Below are 24,339 nucleotides of genomic sequence, written 5' to 3'. Positions count from 1 at the left end.
ATTTAAAAATTATTATCATTTAATTTACCCCCCTTTCCCAGCATCTTCACACTAATAACCCTGCACTTTGAAAAATTACCTGCAGGTGTGTCAAACATCAGCTTTTCTGTAAGTTGGCCATATAAGCAGGTTGGCATGCCACGAATCAAAACAGCAGAAACAGAAAAAAAACTCTTCAGTCCAACTCCAGACTTGTTTTATCGACTGCCTGATTTACACTGTTTTAAGTTTTGTGTGTTTACATTTAATAGCAACTTATATTTGTATCTGTTCATCACCCTGTGTGGCACCTGAGGGTCCAGACCACCGGTCAGAAGAAACCCAACTGATCCTTCTCCTGGAACCCTGAACTGGACATTAGTGTGGTTATCAGAGTAAAACAGTGAACATCATCCTGAGCTGCACTGTGGTTTCTTAGCAAGCGTTATCACTCGTAGCTGAAATGAGCTGTAATCCGATGAGAGCATCTCAGTGAGGTTGTCATGGTAACTCAATGGCAGCAGCAGTGACGTTCAGGTGGGACACTTCTGTGTGGATTCTCGATGTTTTTCCCTGTGCTTGTCCTGGTTCCTTCCGGAGCTCCGGTTGCTCCTGCATTGAAGGTCGTGCTGGGTCACTGCTGCTGGTGTGAATCCAGGATACGCTCACATCAAACACTCTTAATCTCAAGAGTTTCAATTCCTGTTTAATGGAGAGGTTAAAAACCACAGCCCTGTAATCTGACAGCAGCTTCTTATCAAATTACAGGTTATCATCAATTTTCTTTAGAAAATCTCCAAATACAAACTTTATCTTTATGTTGTTCAAACAGGAACAGAACTGTGAACCAGCAGAAACCAGAAACAGATGAAACTGCTCTGCCTCACTGACCCCTCATGACGAGGTCTGACTAAAGCGGGCTAATATTTCATGTGTTGCACGTGAGCATCTTTCTGTGTGAAGGAAATGAGACAAGCTTTTCTTCATTTAAATATTCTGCAGTTTCTATAAAAAGGCTGTGCGATCATTTTCAGTGGAGTGAAACTCAGGGAATAAAGTAAAATAAATAAATAAAATGATGGATTATAAGAGAACTAAAACTAAGAAAGGCAAAGATTAGAATTAGGAAAACTAAATGAGGCATAAAATAGAAACTTGAATGATGTGAATGAAGAACAAACCATGCAGAAAATATAATAATAACTAATGACTAAAAAACATGCTTATGGATAACAGGTTGTTTTGTCAGAGGTCTAGGCGTTCACTCTCAGTGGGTGGAGTTCCTGTCCTGACGTCTTGATGCATTCTCAATCATCCAGGAACCCTTTTTGGGTTCCTGTCCTGACTGTGATAACAGCGCTTTCTGCTTATCAGTCATGCTCATCCTCCTCCCACACACTCACACATTCACACTGCGCGCGCACACACACACACACACACACACACACACACACACACACACACACACACACACACACACACACACACACACACACACACACAGTTTAAATAAAAGAAGTGCTACATTAAAAACAAATCATCAGATCCAGAAACTGTGTTCACTCCTCAGTTACAGAGGAAGAAGGAAGATTTCATCTAGTTAGCACACAGTTTCAAGACCTGCATTATGGTGCACACTTGTGTATTTGTGAACTTTTACCTAGCATGCATATACCACTAAAACAATACCATCAGTAGGGTTAAACAGTTATAAAGTGCTTGTAGCTTAGGCGATAGAGCAGGTGATCTATTTATCAGAATGTTGGCGGTTTGATCCCTGGCTGCTCTGTCTGCATGCCAAATATCCTTGGGCAACATACTAATCCCGAATTGCTCTCTGATGCATGAATCAGAGTTTGAATATTAGATAGTAGGAAGTGCTGGTAAAAGAGTCATGTTGTATAAAGTGCTTTGGGTGCTCCAGCAGAGTAGGAAAGCGTTATAAAAGTGTGAGCTTTTCCCCCCTACCATTTGAAATGACCACAGGTGTTTATACCCACAGGTAAATGAACAGTTTATTATTTGTAAAAATAATTTCTGTTTTATGGGTTATGTGATAGTTTCCAACATTGCAGACAAAAACAAACACCCAGGAAATACTGAACATGTGTCAGTGAGGTAAGGCCACTTCCTATTCACGATAAAAAAGTAAATGTGATTGGTCTCTTCCTGCAGGCAGATACTGAGGACAGCAGGTTTGATGATCAGAGCAGCGAGCAGGCAGAGAGACATCTACCTGGACATGGATCACCTGCTGCTGCTGCTGCTGTTGTGGAGCTCAGGTAGGACTGGTTTAAACATCATCTGTAAGCTTTCACTGATCTGACTGGAGGATTTCACCAAACGGCAGTGAGAAAATTATATACATTATGATTTTGCTGTATGTGTGTTTGTAAGTCCCTTATCTCATCCTAGACAAGTGGACCAATCATGATGAAACTTTGAATAAACATTGCTGAGGCCACTGTGAGTGCCAACATTATGATGTACACAAATATTTTTCATGCAATTGTATGTATTTGTACATCTGACAGGTCAAATGGTGACATTATGATTTAGTATTGTTCTGTTACATTTACCAGTATATACTGTAAATCTTCTGTCATAAGCTCATCTTATAGTGACTGTAATGCTTTGTTGACTTAATAAACCCCAAATTACATGTAGAAATAAAATTATTAAACTTCAATATTTCTAACATGTTTAGTGTTTAAACAAGCAAAACCCACATGAATGAAACACAGAGAACATTTAAACATATACTTACTAACATGAAAACCCATGAAACATTTTATTTAATCCCAATGTAGAAAAATGCATCATTCTTTATTTACCTAACCCCAAAGCAAACACCATGCATAGCACAGAGGTTTGCTGGTACATTTAAACATTTCTTTAACCAAATAGTTTATTAAAAATAACTGTAACATAAACATTAGAAATCTCAGTGTAAAATTTGGTGAAAAACTAAGTTTAAAAAAATTAACCCTTCATAATACGGCTTGTCACTAAGGACATAATTGCCCTGTAATTAAAAGGAATTTTTATGTATTTTCTTAGAAGTTACAAAGTAATTATATTCATATAAATTGTATTATTTAAAGGTAGGGACACTAAAATAAGGGGGTAAGTCAGATTACAAACATAAAATGTACTGTATAAATAATGAATTATTGCATTAGTCTTTATTAATGTGTAAGTAATCTTACACAACACATGAGTAATTTTTAGCATAACACCATATATTTTACAGGAAATGATAAATCATACTGTAACTAATTTTAACTGCAGCATAATTTCATGGTAATTTTGTGCAAAGACAATATTTCAGCATCATACTTTGTAAGTATGGCGTACGGAGCGGATTAATATTGCCTTTTTATGTCTTTATTTTAAAAACTTTTTTTACATGATTAATTTGTCTTAAAGATTCTTTAAGGTTTGTTTGACGCCAGATACATTTTGTGTGTGTGTGAAGCAACTGTTTTAGATGCTGTCAAAATAAAAGTTGACATGGATGATTCATTTTTAACATACTCTTCTTGTCACTGTCACTGACTCAGCTCCTCAGACTGGTCAGAGCTCATGGGAACAGTTTAAACTTAATAAAGATTAAAGAAATCCGTCTATCACAGTTTAAAAAGACAGTTGGTAAAAACACGATCAGTAACAATTTCAGATAAGCACGTTAATTGAAGTTTTAGTGCTCAGGGTATGAAATTAACTAGACTCAAGACTTCTTTGGTTTCCAAATCTCTATTACATGATAAAAAACGAATTATAAATTCAGATTTGAATGGGTACTTTTGTTCATTTTTCATTATTTGCATCTTTCTCTCGTAGATTTTGGCTTTAACGCACTTTGAACAGGCTCACACACCAACATGACACACATACAAACACCCATACACTCTGTGATGGCCAAACCCGTGGCCACACTCTAAAGTCGGTAAATTTTGTATTTTCATTCTTCATTTGAACATAGTAATACATTTTAGTTGCCAATAACTTTATTGATTGGTTTGGATACATTTGTTCTATTTGTAAGCGCGCACATTTAGTTTACTTATGTATTCATACTACTTCATTTCTTTGCTTTCTGACCAACCTTTGTCTTTTTATTTCTTACCTGGTATCATCCCTGGGAGTTGCTGGACAAAAGATGGTAGCCAGGGTTTGAAACCATTAAATATGAAGGAAGATAATTGGACCACACCACCACTTCCTGCTGAAGGGGAGGATGTGTATTTTCTTTACTTTAAAAACAAAGTATTTGTATTTAATTAAATATTTGAGTTTAGGGGGTTTAATGGGGTTTTTGATTTTCTTCTTTAGTGTTTAGTTTATTAACAAACTAGATTGTACTGCTTCGTTTTTGATTTATGATTTTGTTTTGTTTGTTACCCCTCATGTGTCACAATGGTCTGATCAGCCATTCTACAGGGAGTGCAGAATTATTAGGCAAATGAGTATTTTGTCCACATCATCCTCTTCATGCATGTTGTCTTACTCCAAGCTGTATAGGCTCGAAAGCCTACTACCAATTAAGCATATTAGGTGATGTGCAGGCACGTGCAGAGGGGGGCTAGAGGGGCTTGAGCACCCGCCCCTTTCCTGATGGAAAGGGTAATGTGATGTGGGCAAACCAAGAAGTTTGCCCACATTACTCCTGTCCTTGCTGATCTGCACTGGTTGCCTGTCAAATATCGTATTCAATTTAAAATTTTGTTGTTTACTTTTAAAATTACCAATAACACTGCACCAAGCTATCTTAAGGAACTTTTAAACCCATATGCTCCTGCTAGGGCTTTAAGGTCTTCCTCACAGTTACTGTTGGTTCAGCCCAGATCTCGACTGAAATCTAGAGGTGATCGATCGTTTGCTCTAGTTGCACCGGAGCTGTAGAACAATCTCCCGATTGGCATCCGGGCGTCTGATTCTATTCATTCTTTTAAATCACGGCTAAAAACATATCTTTTAAAACTTGCCTTTTCTACCAGTTAAATGCTGGCTTGCTTGCAGTGACCTATTGTATTAAATTCTCTGCTATCTTTCCATTATTGGTGTCTTTTATCATGGTGGTACAGTCTTACCTTGCTATAATCTATGTGCTGCAGTTTACTCTTATTGGTGGCTTTTATCTGTGAACATAATCCGTTACTTTTATGAATTTGATGTTAATGTGTGAACTGTTTTATTTTTTATTGTTTTATGTAAAGCACGGTGGCACGGTGGTTAGCACTGTTGCCGCACAGCAAGAAGGTCCTGAGTTCAATTCCAACATCAGGCTGGGGTCTTTCTGTGTGGAGTTTGCATGTTCTCCCCATGTTTGCGTGGGTTCCCTCCGGGTACTCCGGCTTCCTCCCACCGTCCAAAGACATGCAGCTTGTGGGGATAGGTTAATTGGATAATCCAAATTGCCACTAGGTGTGAATGTGAGCGCGAATGGTTGTCTGTCCCTGTGTGTAGGCCCTGCGACAGACTGGCGACCTGTCCAGGGTGTACCCCGCCTCTCGCCCTATGACAGCTGGGATAGGCTCCAGCGCCCCCCGCGACCCTGAAAAGGATAAGCGGAAGCGAATGGATGGATGGATGTAAAGCACTTTGGTATGCCCAAGGCTTTTAAATGTGCTCTATAAATAAAGATTGTTGTTGGGTGCCCTTTTGTTGAGGCAACTTTTTAAAAAAAAAATTATTATTATTATTTTTTTAATGTGTGTGTGCGTGCGGAGTCCTGTCTGTGCCCCTCAACAATAATATTTAACTATTAATCACAGTTTTGCTAAATAAAAGGATCTGGCTTGCATCAGTCACATGATCACATTTAACCAATGATCGCCCTTGACGGCAGAACGCGCTGGTTACGAGCTCACAAAGAGCACGCGCATTTGTTGCGGTCCGGAGCTGTAGGAGAAACACAAGTTAACTCAGAGACACAGACTGATGCGACAAAACCAGTAAGTAGGTGTACAGCGCACACTGTAGTGTATAGCACCCAGGAGTATTAGCTTATTACGTACACGTTGGTAAGTAGTGATGGGCAGATGAAGCCCCATGAAGCACTGAAGCTTTTCATCCAATTGGTTCACCCCAACGCGAAGCTTCATGAAGCTTCATTTGCTCTAGCAGGACACCTACTGGACGTAAAAATAATAGCTGGCATGAATTTGAAGAGTGTGGCATTTTGCACACAGCCTGTAAATGTCAACAACAAAAGGAGTGTGTAAAACATGTATATTGTAGTGATGGCAGTATACTGTGTATATTTATAGTGGCAGTATGGGAAATGATTATTTGGAAATGCTTGAAATGGAAATGATCATTTACTGTGAGGTGAGGTGTGGTTGGGGTGTGGACAGTGGTTGTGCTTTTGTAACGTTGAGGTATGGACAGCTACACACTGAGGCTTTGAGCCTCAGTCCTGCCTGTTCACATTTTATTCTGTAAAAACTAAATTTTCACTGCTTTTATGACCTTTTTAGTGGGGAGAACATAGCTAGGATTTAATGATTTAACAAATCTTTTGAATCCTTTGTCCTCCACAATGCTAAATGGCTGGGAGTCCTCAATCACCATGCTGACCAGGTCTTCATCTATTTGAGATTGTTCTCCTGAGGAAAGACAATAAAGATAAAGCACAAATATAAATATCACATACGTAACTTATAACAGTTGTATAATATTGTTATATCATTTAGTAACATTACTGCATGCTATATTATCATGGCATTTGATGGCTCACCTGGTCTTGCTCCACAATCGGTGTCCCCCTTATTCTCATGCAAAGCTCTGTAGTGCCTAAGCATGGATGAGGTGTTGTTGTTATATCCCAGCTCCCTGGCACATAGCAAACACTTCACCTTGTACAAAAGTCAAGACAGCTCAACATAAATTGTATTGCAGCATCAGTATTATGGAAATACATCTTCTGTAGAAATTTACATACCTTGTTGGGAGGAATAAGATCAAAATGTTCCCACACAGGGGAGGACATCCTCCTCTTCTTAGCTGGCTCCATTCTCTCCTGACTTTCTCTCCTCACTCTCATAAACCTCCAAACTGTCTCTAACTGTCACTAACCGCAACTCTCCATCAAACACCCACATTGTGAATGAAGTCTGAGGGGTTTATATCGCTGTCATATCTCGCGGCAAAGTTCGAACCACTTCATGAACCAGTCACGTGGTACAGCCGGGCAGCGAGGCTTCGGACGTCATCATTTTCAGCTCCTCCCATAAATGAAGCAAGCCTCGATACGCGCTTCGCGGAAACGCCCCCTCCATTACTCGACACACGCTCCGAAGCCTCGATACAGAACGTCCCATCACTATTGGTAAGCTGTCTTGTTGCAACTGACGAACTGAAACAAACGAGCGTGCTGTGTGTGCAACAGCGCGACAAACATTACCTGTCCTTTTATTAACTGCACAAGTAGTGCTGGTCATAGCTGCTGGCTACCTGGCTGTCATGGGTCTGTAGCTCTGTCACCGTTTTAGGGAACATATTTAGTTTTAAAGTAAGTTTCCGGGCTTTTCCTGCCTTTCTGGAGGGATTATATTTCACTAAAAAACGATCTAATATCCATGTCCACATAATTATGCATTATAATAATATTTTAAAAAACACACGCTGTATTTTAAAAAACATACATTAAGAAGCAGATTATATTAGATTTATATTTTAAATAAGACAAAATTTGGATTTTACAACAGTAAAATGATTGTATCTCTACAGTTTAAAAATTTAATAAGCTTTGCCCCTGCACAGAGTGGATAGATAGGGCAAGATACTAACCCCATGTTTGCCTACTGGCGGTGGTCAGAGGGCCCGGTGGCGCCAGTGTCCGGCAGCCTCGCCTCTGTCAGTGCGCCCCAGGGTGGCTGTGGCTACAATGTAGCTTGCTATCGCCTGTGGGTGAATGACTGAATGTAGTGTAAAGCGCTTTGGGGTCCTTAAGGACTAGAAAAGCGCTATACAAATGCAGGCCATTTACCATGTACCCATCAGGTAAAACATCGGCGATGTTTGCTTTGCCTTGTTGCCCATATTAGATTCTTGATGAATGTGTGTTGTTGTTATTCAGCCTGGTTCAATGTGCCCCTTTTTAACTTTGAGCACCCGCCCCTTTAAACCTCTCTGCACAGCCCTGGTGATGTGCATCTCTGCAATGAGAAGGGGTGTGGTCTAATGACATCAACACCCTATATCAGGTGTGCACAATTATTAGGCAACGTCCTTTCCTTTGGCAAAAAGGGTCAAAAGAAGGACTTGACAGGCTCAGAAAAGTCAAAAATAGTGAGATATCTTGCAGAGGGATGCAGCAGTCTCAAAATTGCAAAGCTTCTGAAGCGTGATCATCGAACAATCAAGCGTTTCATTCAAAATAGTCAACAGGGTCGCAAGAAGCGTGTGGAAAAACCAAGGCGCAAAATAACTGCCCATAAACTGAGAAAAGTCAAGCGTGCAGCTGCCAAGATGCCACTTGCCACCAGTTTGGCCATATTTCAGAGCTGCAACATCACTGGAGTGCCCAAAAGCACAAGGTGTGCAATACTCAGAGACATGGCCAAGGTAAGAAAGGCTGAAAGACGACCACCACTGAACAAGACACACAAGCTGAAACGTCAAGACTGGGCCGAGAAATATCTCAAGACTGATTTTTCTAAGGTTTTATGGACTGATGAAATGAGAGTGAGTCTTGATGGGCCAGATGGATGGGCCCGTGGCTGGATTGGTAAAGGGCAGAGAGCTCCAGTCCTGCACCGGCGTGCCCGTGCAGCCCCCTCTAGCTTCTGCTCGGTGGCTACTGGGTGACGCCTCGTCTGGGGATCCTCAGCCCTTCCCATGAGGGTGGCACGGATGCCCCTCCGGTGGTCCTCCTTGGGCTCTCGCACTCTGGGGCCTCTGGATGTCTGGGGCCTGGATCTCCTCCATGCCTGCTTCATGCCCTGGGGGACGGGGCTATGGCTCGCTACATCCTCTTGCATACCATTACATGTGGAAACCATTTGAATACAAGCGCGCTGATCCACACAGGTATGCACACGGATGTTCACTGCTCGTAGACTTAAATTACACCTTTCTTGGCTGCTACTTCAAAGCACATTGTGCGCTGTCTGTCCTGCGTGCTGCACAACAACATTGAATTTTTAGTATTTACTGCTGTTTACACTTAGCTAGATTAATGCGATGGTGTTGTGTTTAGTATGTTGCTTTGTTTTTTTTTGCTTGTTTTCTATTCTTCTCTCAACAGGTGATCCAGGAGATTTTTTTTTTCTCCCCCCCTTTCTCACTGTCCCTCTCCCCTTCTGTTTTTCTTTTCCTTCCTCTTTCCCTCTCCCTTTCCTATCCCTCACTCATGTCTGTCCCGTCTGTAACAACTGAAAATAAAATATAATAAATAATAAAAACAAAGGTCGATCAAATGGACCAATACGGCAATGCTACGATGATCCATTTGGCAAAGTAAATCCATTGGGTATCCTTGTTGGTCTTCAGACAACAATTCTGACAGCTAAAGAACCAAATGGGACAGGCCAAAAAAAAAAAAAAAAAAAAAAAAGAGAGCTCCACTCCGACTCAGACGCCAGCAAGGTGGAGGTGGAGTACTGGTTTGGGCTGGTATCATCAAAGATGAGCTTGTGGGGCCTTTTCGGGTTGAGGATGGAGTCAAGCTCAACTCCCAGTCCTACTGCCAGTTTCTGGAAGACACCTTCTTCAAGCAGTGGTACAGGAAGAAGTCTGCATCCTTCAAGAAAAACATGATTTTCATGCAGGACAATGCTCCATCACACGCGTCCAAGTACTCCACAGCGTGGCTGGCAAGAAAGGGTATAAAAGAAGAAAAACTAATGACATGGCCACCTTGTTCACCTGATCTGAACCCCATTGAGAACCTGTGGTCCATCATCAAATGTGAGATTTACAAGGAGGGAAAACAGTACACCTCTCTGAACAGTGTCTGGGAGGCTGTGGTTGCTGCTGCACGCAATGTTGATGGTGAACAGATCAAAACACTGACAGAATCCATGGATGGCAGGCTTTTGAGTGTCCTTGCAAAGAAAGGTGGCTATATTGGTCACTGATTTGTTTTTGTTTTGTTTTTGAATGTCAGAAATGTATATTTGTGAATGTGGAGATGTTATATTGGTTTCACTGGTAAAAATAAATAATTGAAATGGGTATATATTTGTTTTTTGTTAAGTTGCCTAATAATTATGCACAGTAATAGTCACCTGCACACACAGATATCCCCCTAAAATAGCTAAAACTAAAAACTACTTCCAAAAACATTCAGCTTTGATATTAATGAGTTTTTTGGGTTCATTGAGAACATGGTTGTTGTTCAATAATAAAATTATTCCTCAAAAATACAACTTGCCTAATAATTCTGCACTTCCTTGTTTATACCCTTGTATGTCATTTCATGTTTAGGTCAATTATGTATGTTTGGGCAGTCATTTGGTTTGTTAAGTCTGCAGTCTTTGCCTGAGTTCAGTTTTGTTTCTTTGACCTCTTTTATGAGCTCAACATTTATTACTCTTGTAAATATAATTTTTGGGGGTTAAATAAGTGGAAACTATATTTTTCTAATAATTCCTGGGACGACTCCTGTTTTTCAACTCGGTCCATCACACACTCATATCTGACGATCAAAGGAAAATAAGAAACTCTGCAAAATCGGTCAATTTGAACTTAACATCAAACTGTGCTGCTCCTCTCACTGTCAGGGGGATGAATGTGATGAGCCATAGAACGCAGGGTAGACAGAGTCTCTTCTCTCACAGATTCACTGCAGAAAATTTAGTTACAGGGAAATCAAGCAGCACAGCTGAAAAACGCACTGAATGGTAAATGGACTGATTCTTATATAGCTCTCCCGGAGTACTCAAAGCGCTGTATACAACATGCCTCATTCACCCACTCATACAAGCACTTCTAAACACAAGTGCAAACTAAACTACATTCATACTCCGATGAACGCATCGGAGGGCAACTTGGGGTTACAATCTTGCCCAAGGATATTTGGCATGCAGACTGGGGAAGCCAAGGATCGAACCACCAACCTTCCAATCAGTAGCTGATCTGCTCTACCACCTGAGCCACAGCCACTGAGAGCTCAGCTTTTGGCCCAAAGAATGAGGACAGCTTGGCCAGTGCTTCACATTCTACCCCTGGATGGATGTGGATGTTTCAAAGCGTATGTTTAGAAAAGTAGTTTATTGTGCAACGCTTTTAGTCCGATGTGCTGGGTAATGTAATGGATTCATGCATTCATGAATTCACCTGCCGTCTACCTCCATTACTCCTGCTGCTTTTACCCATTATTGCCTCCACTCTTGATCATTAAAATGCACTATTCATTCCACACATGTAGCTTGCACTTATTGATCTGGCACATCTGGCTTCAAACTGATGGTTTTCTTTGGTTTTCTCTTCAGGAGTCCAAGCTGAAGGGAAACACAACTCAACAGGTGAACAAAAAACAAAACAAAAAAATAAAATACTCAGCAGGAAAGGTTGACTTTAACATTTTCAGGAGTAAATTTCTTTATTGATGGCTCTCTGCTTTCTGTTCAGAGTCTGATGATGTCAGATTGGTGGAAGGACCCAGTTTGTGTGCTGGTACATTGGAGGTGAAACATCTGGGAGAGTGGAGACCAGTGAATGTCATTGACTGGACCCTGAAGGAAGCAGCCGTGGTCTGTGAACATCTGGACTGTGGCTCTGCTGTTGCTTTCGGATTGAAACCGCAGATGCCTGCATCTTTGTGGAAGATCAAACTTGACTGTGTTTGGTCAGGATCTACTCTGAGGGAGTGTGCAACACCAGATAATTCTTATACAGCCCTGATTCTCACCTGTTTGGGTGAGTTTATTAGTGACATAATCTATGTCATTGTGTTTGACATTAATTCAACAGTTTGACACATATGCAAGTTTTCTTAGATGATGGTTTTCAGCAGCAGCATTTTTTTCTTTCTCCAGACTCTGTCAGGCTGCTGAATGGTTCCAGTCTGTGTTCAGGCAGACTGGAGGTGAAGTCTAACCAGAGCTGGTCCTCAGTGTGTGAAGCTGACTTTGACCAGCAGGATGCAGAGGTGGTCTGTAGGGAGCTCGGCTGTGGGCCTCCTTCGGTCCTCCAGGGGGCGCTCTATGGAGAAGTGGAGGCTCTAGCGTGGAGCAAAGAGTTCCAGTGTGGAGGCCATGAGTCTGCTCTCCTGGACTGTAGAAGCTCAGGCTCAGCTAGAAACAGCTGCTCACCTGGCAAAGCTGTTGGACTCACCTGCTCAGGTAAATGGTAAATGGCCTGCATTTGTATAGCACTTTTCTAGTCCATAGGACCCCAAAGCGCAATACACTACATTCAGTCATTCACACACACTTTCACACACTGGCGATAGCAAGCTACATTGTAGCCACAGCTGCTCTGGGGCGCACTGACAGAGGCGAGGCTGCCGGACACAGGCGCCACCGGGCCCTCTGACCACCACCAGTAGGCAAACATGGGGTTAGTATCTTGCCCAAGGATATTTGGCATGCAGCCAGGATGCAGCCTGGGATCAAACCATCGACCTTCTGATTAGTGGCTGACCTGCTCTGCCACCTGAGCTACAGGTAGAAGAGGAGCTGCAGCTTTGATGTGGTTCAAACTCACTTTATTCTTTTACTGATGACTCTCTGCTTTCTGTTCAGAGCCTGATGATGTCAGACTGGTGGGAGGAGCCAGTCGCTGTGCAGGTAAAGTGCAGGTGAAACAACTGGGAATGTGGAGATCTGTGATTAATACTGCACACAGCCTGGAGGAAGTCACTGCTCTCTGTGAACGTCTTGACTGTGGCTTTGCTGTGGGAATGACCATGTCCCGTTCCGGGCTAGTCTCAGACGACTGGGAAATAAAACGTGATTGTGCTCAGGCTGGATCTCCTTTGAGAGAGTGTTTGAGTTTCTCTGTCATCACATTTTCACAAAAAGGCCTATTCAGAGAACTTATATGCTCAGGTAAGCAAATAAAAATTCTGTGGACATAAACATGATTTCTACTTGCAGCGGTTGGTGTCATCTAAACATTTGTATATTGATGTTTCCACAGTTATCCTAACTTTAAGCTTACTCAAAAGACACACATTGATCATGAGCTATAACTGGCAATAGAATACAATATGTTCAAATGATTACATTATTTTTCTTAAATGCATGGCATCATTGACAGTGATCTTACTAAAGTTTCTTTAACTGATGCTGTACAGGGAGAACTTAGCTTTCTGCTTTAGTTTTTGTCAGGATGTAATTAAACACATTATTGCCCATATACTGTGTGAAGCTGTCCCCAGGGACAAAAATATACATATGATATAAAGTTTCAAACATATTAACAGGAATAATGTTCATTAAACACACAGCTTATCTGAGGAAAAATAAATAACTTGTATCATTAATTAACCCTACCGTCATGTTGTGTGAAGTTAAAAAATCTAAAAGAATTAGTTCAAAGTACTTTTTTAATATGAAAAAGTGTAATAAAAATATAAAATGATATTTGTTCATGTTATATATTTGTAACTCTGGTCTGCATGTTTATATTACATAGATACATCAAAGAGGAGGTTAAAGGGGTCAAAAACTATTTGAATTTGACTGTGAAACATACTTCACCCAAACCACACACACACCCACACACACACCTACACACACACACACACACACCTACACACACACACACACTATTGACCTCGTGTATAAAGTGCGAGAATGAGCGGGTTGTTATCAGTTTTGATGGGGAACTTTTGTGTTTCTGTGGGCAAACTCCACCCACCCTTAGTGGAAATTCAGCAGAAAAGGAGCAAGGCAAGTTTCTGCAAAGGAGTCCAAACAAGACTGCAGCTACATGTTACAAAGTTTCCTTTCAGAGTTTTACAAAATTAGCAGCAAAAGTAAACAGCTGACAGCCCTGGAAGTTCTGGACTCAACTTTGAAGACCATCTTGAGGTCAATTCAGAATCTGATGATTCAACAAAATATTTTTAAAAAAGAACAACTTGTCTCATCTCAACATGTCTCCAGTGCGTGCTGTTATAAAGATGTGTTCTGTTGTTAATGATGAAGTCATGTTGAGTTGTGCCGAGGTTGAATCAGTGAATAGTTGTTTGCTGCCATCTTTTTCTTGTGTGTCTGCTGTCTCTGATCTCTCTGTTTGATCTTCTCTGACGTCTCCAGACTCTGTCAGGCTGCTGAATGGTTCCAGTCTGTGTTCAGGCAGACTGGAGGTGAAGTCTGACCAGAGCTGGTCCTCAGTGTGTGAAACCGACTTTGACCAGCAGGATGCAGAGGTGGTCTGTAGGCAGCTCGGCTGTGGGCCTCCTTCGGTCCTCCAGGGGGCGCTCTATGGAGAAGTGGAGGCTCCAGTGTGGAGCAAAGAGTTCCAGTGTGGAGGCCATGAGTCTGCTCTCCTGGACTGTAGAAGCTCAGGCTCAGCTAGAAACAGCTGCTCACCTGGCAAAGCTGTTGGACTCACCTGCTCAGGTAGAAGAGGAGCTGCTGCTTTGATGTGGTTCAAACTCACTTTATTCTTTACTGATGAATTTATCCTTTCTATTCAGATCCTGTTAGGTTGGTGGGAGGTGCCAGTCGCTGCTCAGGTACATTAGAGGTAAATTATCTGTGGCGGTGGAGCCCAGTGGATGTCTCTGACTGGAGCCTGAAGGGAGCAGCTTCTGTCTGTGCACATCTGGATTGTGGCTCTGCTGTTTCTGTAAGACGGACAAAGGCCACTGGATTCTATCCGCTGACAGTACGCTCTGACTGTGTTAAATCTGGATCTGCTCTAAGGACGTGTACAACATTCATGTCATCTTCCTCCATGATAAAGCTCAACTGCACAGGTAAGCATATCATTTCAATCCAAATAATTTTCTTTATGTGGATCGAATCTACAATTTCTGTCAGTACTTTGTTAGGTTAGAGTCAGGAAAAGAAAAGTGAGGAAAGAAGATGGTAGTAAGGGCATTAAAATATATATCAGAAAGATCCAGCTCAGAGCCAGCTAATGAAGAATGTTACAGACAGAGGGGGTATGAATGACTTCCAGTGGTGCTATGCTATATAAACAGAGAAAACCAAGTAAAGATGTACCCAGTATATCACGAATGGCCACTGAACAGAGAAATTGATAGCAAAAGAAACAGGTGTCCTTCTAAACGCAGGTGGCCAGTTTTGGCTGACACACTTCTATAAGATTCTTTCAGACAGTTGAGAGGCACTGTCATCTGAATGGAGCAGTGGCTCCCATCTTCAAGAAAGGCAACTGGTGGGCATGTTCCAACTTCCGGGAGTCACACTCCTCAGTCTGCCAGTAAAAGGTCTACGCCAAGGGCCAGGAGAAGATTGTCCATCTGTTAGTTGCACCTCAGATTCAAGTGGAACAATGTCGTTTTCATCCTGGTTGTGGATCATTGGACCAACTCTTTATCCTTTTGAGTATATGAAGTGCTTTGAGAGACAAGTTTGGAGTCATATCATGTCCTTCATCCCTTCCACCTTTGATGCTCACCAATTTGGTTGCAGGGCTAACAGGTCTACTGAGGATGCTGTTGCTGCTGCTCTTCATTGTTCCCTGTACCACCTGGAGCACCAGGGGAGCTACACACACCTCCTCTTTATTGACTTTAATTCTGCCTTTTACACCATCCTCCCTCACAGGTTGGTGAGCAAGCTGTCAGCCCTAGGACTCCTATACTCCACCTGTCTTTGGATTAAGGACTTTGTAACACAATGCACACAAAGGGTTACGGTGGGCCCCCACATCTTCTCGACCATCAGCATCAGCACCGGCTCTCCCCAGGGCTGTGTCCTGAGCCCTCTGCCTTTCATGCCGTACACTTACAACTGTGGGGGGGGGGGTTGGGGGTGTCTGCCTACAGGGACGAAGTGGAGTGACTGACAGCGTGGTGCAGGGACAACAACCTGCTCCTGAACACAACCAAGACCAAGGAGATTACTGTAGATTTCAGGATAAGAGAACAGACATTAAACCACTTTTTATCAGTAGGGATGGGGTGGAGATTGTGTCGGACTTCTGCTTCCCTGCTTCACGTCATGGAGGACCTATCCTGGTGTGTGAACGATGCTGCAGAGCTGTCAGTAGGCTCAGCAAAGTCTTTATTTCAAAAGCTGCTGGTGTCCTTCTACCAAGAGCATCCTGTGCAACTGCCACTGTTTGTGGTTTTCCAGATGCAGAACAGTGCAGAGGAAAACACTTTATAAAGGTTGCCCAGGGGATCATCGGCTGCTCTTCAGCCTCCCTGGATGAACTGCACAGCTCTCGCTGTCTCAGGAAAGCAGAAAATACCATAAAAGACTCTTCACACTCCGCACATAAACTGTTCCAACTGCTGCCATCAGGCAAAAGATGCAAGAGCATCAGAGCAAAGACAAATAGATGAATAGCAGTTTGTACCCTGTAGCTGTTAGGGGACTGAATGACCCATAATTACCTCCATTTTAACCTGACAAGTACAGTGCAATGGATGACATCCTGTGCAATAGTGTTAAATGTACAATAAGGTTTTATTTATTACTGAATGACTGTGTTCTACCTTTTTTATATTATTCTTTTGTAATCATGTTTAAACTTTCATTTCTTGACACTGCAGGGACTGCACCTAATTTCGTTGTACTTGTTACAATGACAATAAAGATATTCTGATTCTGATATTCAAGCATGTGTGGGAGTTTGAGTGACCAGTCTACATGTGTATTATGGAGTTGGAGAAGGCATTCAACCATATTCCTGTGGGTGTCCTGTTAGAGGTGTTTCAGGAGCGTGGGATGTTGGGTCCGTTGTTGAGGGCTGTTTAGTCTCTTTACAGCTGTATAGAGAGTTTACTTAGCATTTCCAGTAATATGTCTGTGAAACACCACGGCAGACCCGGTGACATGTTCCTCTGGTCCCTCTCTAAATGGTAAATAAATTTCTGTTTGATCTTCTCTGATGTCTCCAGACTCTGTCAGGCTGCTGAATGGTTCCAGTCTGTGTTCAGGCAGACTGGAGGTGAAGTCTAACCAGAGCTGGTCCTCAGTGTGTGAAGCTGACTTTGACCAGCAGGATGCAGAGGTGGTCTGTAGGGAGCTCGGCTGTGGGCCTCCTTCGGTCCTCCAGGGGGCGCTCTATGGAGAAGTGGAGGCTCCAGTGTGGAGCAAAGAGTTCCAGTGTGGAGGCCATGAGTCTGCTCTCCTGGACTGTAGAAGCTCAGGCTCAGCTAGAAACAGCTGCTCACCTGGCAAAGCTGTTGGACTCACCTGCTCAGGTAGAAGAGGAGCTGCAGCTTTGATTTGGCTTTGATTTTTTTTTTAAACTCACTTTGTTCTTTGCTGATGACTCTCTGCTTCTGTTAGAACCCGTCAGGCTGGTGGGAGGAGCCCATCGGTGTGCAGGCACACTCAAGGTGAAACATTTGGGAGAGTGGAGACCAGTGGATGTCTCTGACTGGACCCTGGAGGAAGCAGCTGTTGTGTGTGAACAACTGGACTGTGGCTTAGCTGTTTCTGTAGGACATAGGGTAGAGTCCTCAGACTTGCCAGTGTGGGTGATGAGACCTGACTGTGTTCAGGTTGGATCATCTCTGAGAGACTGTGCAACATCAAATGACTCTTCCTCCATTGTGAATATCACCTGCTCAGGTAAGCGCACCATAATCTGTGACACAATGAATAACACTCATGTGTCCAGCGACAGTTAACGTTTTCCATTGGAGTGAATTGAAAAGATTCAAATCCTCCATGGACTACTGAACCTCACCTGACATGACACACCTTTCATTGTTATCTACATCATCTCTGTCTACTACAGACCTGCTTGTTCAGCCAGTCATTTCTTTGTCCTCCAATGACGGGGTCTCTGAGGCCCAGCAGCAGGGGTTTCGGGTATCCAGAAGTTCCAACTTCACCATCAGTTGTTTCATCCAGCCACAGTACCCTGGAGGCTCCTTTCAGCTTACCTTCAACAAAGCATACAAATACACCCAAGCAGCTGTCAATCACTCTGCCCATTTCCTGTTTCCTGCTGCAGAACCCGCCCACCAAGGAAACTACAGCTGTGTTTATCACGTTCATGTTTTTTTTCATAACGTCTCCTCTGAGAGCCGACTGCTGTCTGTCGTTGTCTCAGGTAAGCTGAAGCTGACATCAGCCATCAATATCAACATGAGTTTGAGGACAAAAGGAAAAGAGAAAAAGGAAAAAGACAAACACTTGACAAAACATAAATTTTGAGGTGACACAGCAAAAAAAAATCTAATTCACATGCATATTATAAGCTTCAGTTTAACAAGCAATAAAATATCTGGAGAATAAAAATGAAGATTAATTGTAAGAGTGTCCTTTGCCAAGACACAGCAGCGTTAATTGAGCTTGTTAATATTTGTTAGGTTTCAAAGGTAACTGACTCAAACAGGTTTATTCTGTTTTCATGTTGCTATAGCCTGAGCTGTTGGACTCATGATGGTTGTGATGTGTCTGATCAGATCACACAGGTCTTACCGTCAGAGTGATCCTCCTGCCGCTGATTCTGCTGTTGGAGAACATCGTCTTATATTTCTGCTGTAAGGTAAAGAATAAATCTTTTTAGCAGCAGGAATGAAGTCTGTTCATTGAACTGAAGTGAGGAGCGATGCAGTCAGTCTAATCTGTGTGCCACTCCAGAACAGGAGGAAGCAGAGGTCCAGCAGACAGGAGCACACTGAGATGGTGGACGGTAAAGTTGGTGTTTGTGGAGACGAAGGAGCTCATGGAGAACAGGAGGACGTCTGAGCAGCTCACCTAACATCTTGATTAATCTGTCAGCAGAAACACAACTGACCATTATCTCAGTGAAAGATTTTACTTCCCTTTACTAATAAAACTGGAATTATTCTGTAGTTTTCGTACTGTGTTTGAAACAAATCTCTGCTCTTTTCATGTCAGCATGAATACAGTTTGAATCTCACCTGTTCACACATGGAGACAGTTTGTGGTTTTTCTTCTATTTCTGATCGTCACTAGCATCCAGAGAGTCCACAGTCTGTGGGAGGATCTTAGCTGATCAGCTTTCGAGCACAGCCTGAAGTAAATTTTTTTAGTTTGTCCTCTTAGTGAAGCGGAAGTCTTCTGTTTGGGAGGTTAGACACCTTTAGTGAGCTCCCCTCCCCACACCTAGAAGGCATTGAGACAGTTTTGGTTTTCAGTGAGACATTTCTGAATAGTTTGTAGCATCTCTGGGTACTTCTCAGTGGAGATTTCCTTTGTTTACCTTTTTTTTTGTCAAATATTATAATAAAGTACATCTGTTCTTGGTTTTGTTTGGGTTTCAGCTTTTCTTTGTAGCTCCAGATTTATTTATTTTTTCCCACTGATTTGTTAAATAAACCCCTGAAACTAAGTTAAAAATATACAATATATATACAAATATTTATAAAAACAAAACTTATTTGAATTCTCTTTTTTCTGAACACCCAGAACTCGATTCTCCAGTTTTTCTTTCTTTATCTCCCTGACTATCCCACTTTAAATACGTTCTTGCACTTCCTTGTTCTATCATGAAGTCTCCATATCATCTAGCCTCTGTCCAGAGGATAGACCAAAATCCTTCTTGGTAGTTTCCTTGAGAACTACAGTTGTATTTTTCAGGTGTAAGGTACGGCTTCCCAGTCATTCAATGACAGTTTGTGTTTTTTGTGAGTCGATACAATCATGATGACGTGTTTTATAAGCTCACATGGCTCACAGATGGTTAGATGGGTCACTGCTGTGTATTTATGTGTTCACCTGCATGGAGCTTAACACTTCTTTATATTACTTTTTTAGCTGACACACAAAAAAACTCCAGAAAAAAAATCTTCGGTCCCTCAGGCAGCACTGCTTCAAAAACAGGAATGATCCTGTCATGTGAATCCATCTCTGTGAAAACAGTTCACTTTGCCATCCACAAATGCAGGCTGGAGCTCCATCATGCAAAGAAGGAGCTGTATGTGAAGCTCATCCAGAAATGCTGCTGATTCCTCTGCAAGAGCAAACATTGTGTTTCATCTCTTCTACACAGCACAGGTCAAAGCACCTCCAACAAGCCTCCTGGTAAGATCACACCAGGTTGGTCTGTAGGTAAACCTTTTCACATTAAATATTCATATAAACACTTACAGTAATAATAAAAAAAGTGCACAATAACATAATTAATGTGAATTTGTCATTAAATGTCAACCTGTTTGTTCTGTCTTTATTTAAACTTTATTTAGACTGATCTCTGTAAGTTTCCAAAGACTCCCCTAAAAACTGTGTAATCCAGGTGTTCAGCAGTCTTATACACCTACCTGTTGTACAAGGTAAAAATATATGACACTTCTAAGTATGTAACTTTTTTTTGTGAACAACTTTTCTTGTTTATTTCATAAATCGTTTAATTGTGTTGTCTTCATTTGTAAAATGATCTGTGTTTTCAGATTCTCATCTCACACGCACACTGACATGTTGGTTCTGTCCTCGACTGATCTCCAGTCAGAATTGCTCTTTATGTTCATGAGTTTTCTCTCATGTCCTCCTCAGGAGTCCAGGCTGAAGAGAAGTCTACAGGTAAGAAGAAGAAAAAGAGATTTAAAGAATTGCTGGAGCAGAATCTACTAAGTTTGATTTTAATATTTTCAGACATAAATTCCTTTTCTGTTCAGAGTCTGATAATGTCAGGCTTGGGAAGAGCCAGTCGCTGTGCAGGAATACTGGAACTTGCGAACTGTCACCTACCAGCATCTTTTGACATACCTGTTCAGGTAAAACCATTTTTGCTATCATCTTTTCATAACATGTGACAACTAGTCTGTGTAATATCTGGAAAAATTCAGAGACATTTCTAGTAAAGCTGTTCCTCTGCATGTATGAATGTATGAATCTGTTTGTTCATGGAAAAAATTTCTAATTTCCTTTCTGAGATGAGGAGAAAAAAAAGATTTCTGAAAAGTGTGTTGCAGTGTAATTTGCAATAAAAATAAAAATATGGTTGTGAAAAAAAAATCTCATGCTGCATTTGAACTCACAAATAGAGGCATTGCTCCCCATTCAAAATGATTGGGTTTCTACTATTAGAAAAAGGGGACTATTTCAGCAAACAGAATTTTCTGCTTTGCAACAATTCCACCGATAATACCCGCACTCGTGGTGCCTTGAAACAACCACCACCAGCATCAAGCTATCATCAAAAAACAGATCTTCAGGTGTTCTCTGGACTCTGAACTTCATCAGTTTCTCCTCACCCACACAGAGTCTTTCACATTGGGCATCTCTTTAAAAGGTGGCAGTTTAACTCTGGTCAGATCATGGTGCTATCTGACTTGGCCCCCCAGCTCTTGCCCCCACTGTCACTCAACACCAGATCCCCACAGGGCTGCGTTCTCAGCCCCCTACTCCAGCGGTCTCCAACCTTTTTTGCGCGACGGACCGGTTTATGCCCGACAATATGTTCACGGACCGGCCTTTAAGGTGTCGCGGATAAATACAACAGAATAAAACTAGTACCGGTACCGAAAAAAAGAAGATTTATTAATAACACATGTGAAAAGACCCAGGAAAACCGAGTTAACGATAAAAACGATAACAAAATAACGCTGAAAACCGATAAAAACCCTGAAAACCATACATTTCACACCTGAGCCTCAACTCTCGCGGCCCGGTACCAAACGACTCACGGACCGGTACCGGTCCGAGGCCCGGGAGTTGGGGACCGCTGTCCTACTCTACACCCAGTACACTAATGACTTCACACCAACCCACCCAACCAACATCATCATCAAGTATGCCAACGGCAGATGGCTGCCCCTCCCTGATCCTGTTTCTGCTGGATTTGTCTTCCTGTTAAAAGGGAGTTTTTCCCTCCCACTGTCGCCAATTTGGGTCATTTGATTGTTGGGTTTTTCTCTGCATGTATTATTGTAGGGTCTACCTTACAATACAATGTGCCTTGATGCAACTGTTGTTGTGATTTGGTGCTGTATAAAATTGAATTGAATTGAATTGACATCATTGTGGTTGGGCTCATCGCTGAGATGAAACAGTGTACAGGGTGGAGGTCAAGAACTTGTCCCTCTGGTGCTAATTAACACTGCCCAGAAAAAAGTTGCTGCCCTCTGCCACCCCTGGAGGCCATTTCCAGATCCTCCTATCTTAGGAAAACCAGGGCCATCACAGGTGACCCCTTGCACCCCGCCCACCACCTGTTTGATCCGCTGCCTCCTGTTTGGTGCCTTATGTCAATCAGAACCCACACCTGCAGACTCACTAACAGCTTTTTCCCCTGAGCCATTCTGACTGCTAACAAACACTATCCCCAAACACCCCACCCCTGCCCACCACCTCACTAATCTGAGCCATAGTCTGAGTAACCCTCAGGCCACTCACACATGGACTCTACACTCAGACCAAGTCCTTTTGCACCACTCCCAAGCATTTTGCTCCCCAGTGTCTCTCTTTCTTGTTAGGTACCTGGATCTGAGCGACCCAGGGTCCCTGAGCAGCTATGGACTTGTATCATATTATATGTGTTTTTGATGCACTGTGCTGCTGCTGCGCTGTATTGTTGTCCATGCTTATGTATATAGCATGGACAACAGGGGGCGCTCTATGGAGAAGTGGAGGCTCCAGTGTGGAGGCCATGAGTCTGCTCTCCTGGACTGTAGAAGCTCAGGCTCAGCTAGAAACAGCTGCTCACCTGGCAAAGCTGTTGGACTCACCTGCTCAGGTAGAAGAGGAGCTGCAGCTTTGATGTGGTTCAAACTCACTTTATTCTTTTACTGATGACTCTCTGCTTTCTGTTCAGAGCCTGATTATTTCAGGTTAGTGGGAGGAGCCAGTCGCTGTTCAGGTATTCTGGAGTTTAAGCTGGGAGAATGGAGACCGCTCATTGTTAAAAGCTTGGCACCAAATGAAGCCAGACTTTTCTGTCAATATCTGGACTGTGGCTCTGTTGTTTCTTTAAAAAACAAACATCAACTTGGATATGTGTGGGAGATGAGTTTTGACTGTATTAATTCTGGATCCCCGAGCGGCTGTGCAGTATCACACATATATATATATATATTCACATGCACTGGATCTAAAATGCTCAGGTAAGAGAGCTAAGAGGAAGTTCTCAGCTACAGAACAGTTACTTTAATTAAAACATGATAAGATGTTTACTAAATAATTTAAAAAAGTTAGAACAATGTGAAAACAGAATGCAATAATTTGCAAAATGTGTTAATTAATATTTTAATCATAATAGAGCATATAGAAAACGAATCAAATGTTCAAACTAAGAAAATGTAGCATTTTAAGATTTTCGTTTAAATACCACTTATATTTCCAACCTTGTGTTAACCCTGTTCCAGCTTTTTTAAATTCAGTTCAATTTTACTGAATTTTATTATATTGAGTCACAAAAATAGTCGCCTCAAGGCAAAGAAAACAGAGAAAACCCCAAGAATCATACGGACCCCTATGAGCAAGTGCTTTGTCAACAGTAGGAAGGAAAACTCCCTTTTAACAGGAAGAAACCTCCAACAGAACCAGGCTCAGGGAGGGACAGCTATCAAGACAGACATTTTTTTTAAATTTAACCTTTGTTTATACAGGTAGTCCCATTGAGACTCAGTGTCTCATTTAGAAGAGAGACCTCTTCCAGACAAATATTAAAATTACAACAATAAAAGAAACAATAAAATAGCTACATTTGTCTAATGTACACAGTCATATCAAAGACAACAACAAGTAACCAGTGATGATTTCAAAAAAACATTTGAACGTTTTCGAAGTCTGCAAGTGAAATCAGTTCAGAGAGCTTTAAATCCTTCTATCTATCTATCTATCTATCTATCTATCTATCTATCTATCTATCTATCTATCTATCTATCTATCTATCTATCTATCTATCTATCTATCTATCAATGTATTCCATGACGACAGGGCCACAAAGGAGAATGCCTTCGCCCCAGGTTCTGTACAAACTGATGGAATGGTGAATGAAATGATGTCCTAAGACTGCAGTCTATGACTAAACTGGTTGCATAACATGTGCTCTGATAAATAAGAGGGCAGTACACACACACACACACACACACACACACACACACACACACACACACACACACACACACAGCCCTCTTGTTGCCAATTAATCTGGATTCCTGAATTGTTTGTTATTAGATAAAGGTTTTAACAGCAGTGTTAAAATGATCTATTGTGGAACTATGATTGAAAGCAGCAGTGATTTTCTCTGTGCTTATCAATACTAACAAGTTTTCTACCAGTTTAATACCAGTGCTTGGTACCCATCCTTAATGCTGAGTACACCTTGGGTGAATTCACA

General features: G+C 41.9%; 1 protein-coding gene across 1 annotated transcript; it reads left to right on the top strand.

The window, feature by feature from the left end:
- Window positions 1–2,221: 2,221 nt before the first annotated feature.
- LOC146628525 (scavenger receptor cysteine-rich type 1 protein M130-like) lies at window positions 2,222–18,718 on the top strand. Its single transcript, XM_085359585.1, has 10 exons — window positions 2,222–2,261; window positions 11,421–11,453; window positions 11,560–11,847; window positions 11,967–12,272; window positions 12,675–12,980; window positions 14,196–14,501; window positions 14,579–14,860; window positions 16,979–17,284; window positions 17,373–17,657; window positions 18,678–18,718. The coding sequence occupies exons 1-10, from the start codon at window positions 2,222–2,224 to the stop codon at window positions 18,716–18,718; spliced, it is 2,193 nt and encodes a 730-aa protein (XP_085215711.1).
- The last annotated feature ends 5,621 nt before the right edge of the window (window positions 18,719–24,339 follow it).

This window comes from Diplotaxodon limnothrissa, linkage group LG7 (assembly GCF_057381915.1).
Source record: "Diplotaxodon limnothrissa isolate DT_005_m linkage group LG7, D_limnothrissa_male_GT1.1, whole genome shotgun sequence".
Classification (NCBI taxonomy): domain Eukaryota; kingdom Metazoa; phylum Chordata; class Actinopteri; order Cichliformes; family Cichlidae; genus Diplotaxodon; species Diplotaxodon limnothrissa.
The sequence above is the reverse complement of the archived record's forward strand: the minus strand, read 5'-3'. Positions and strand labels throughout refer to the sequence as shown.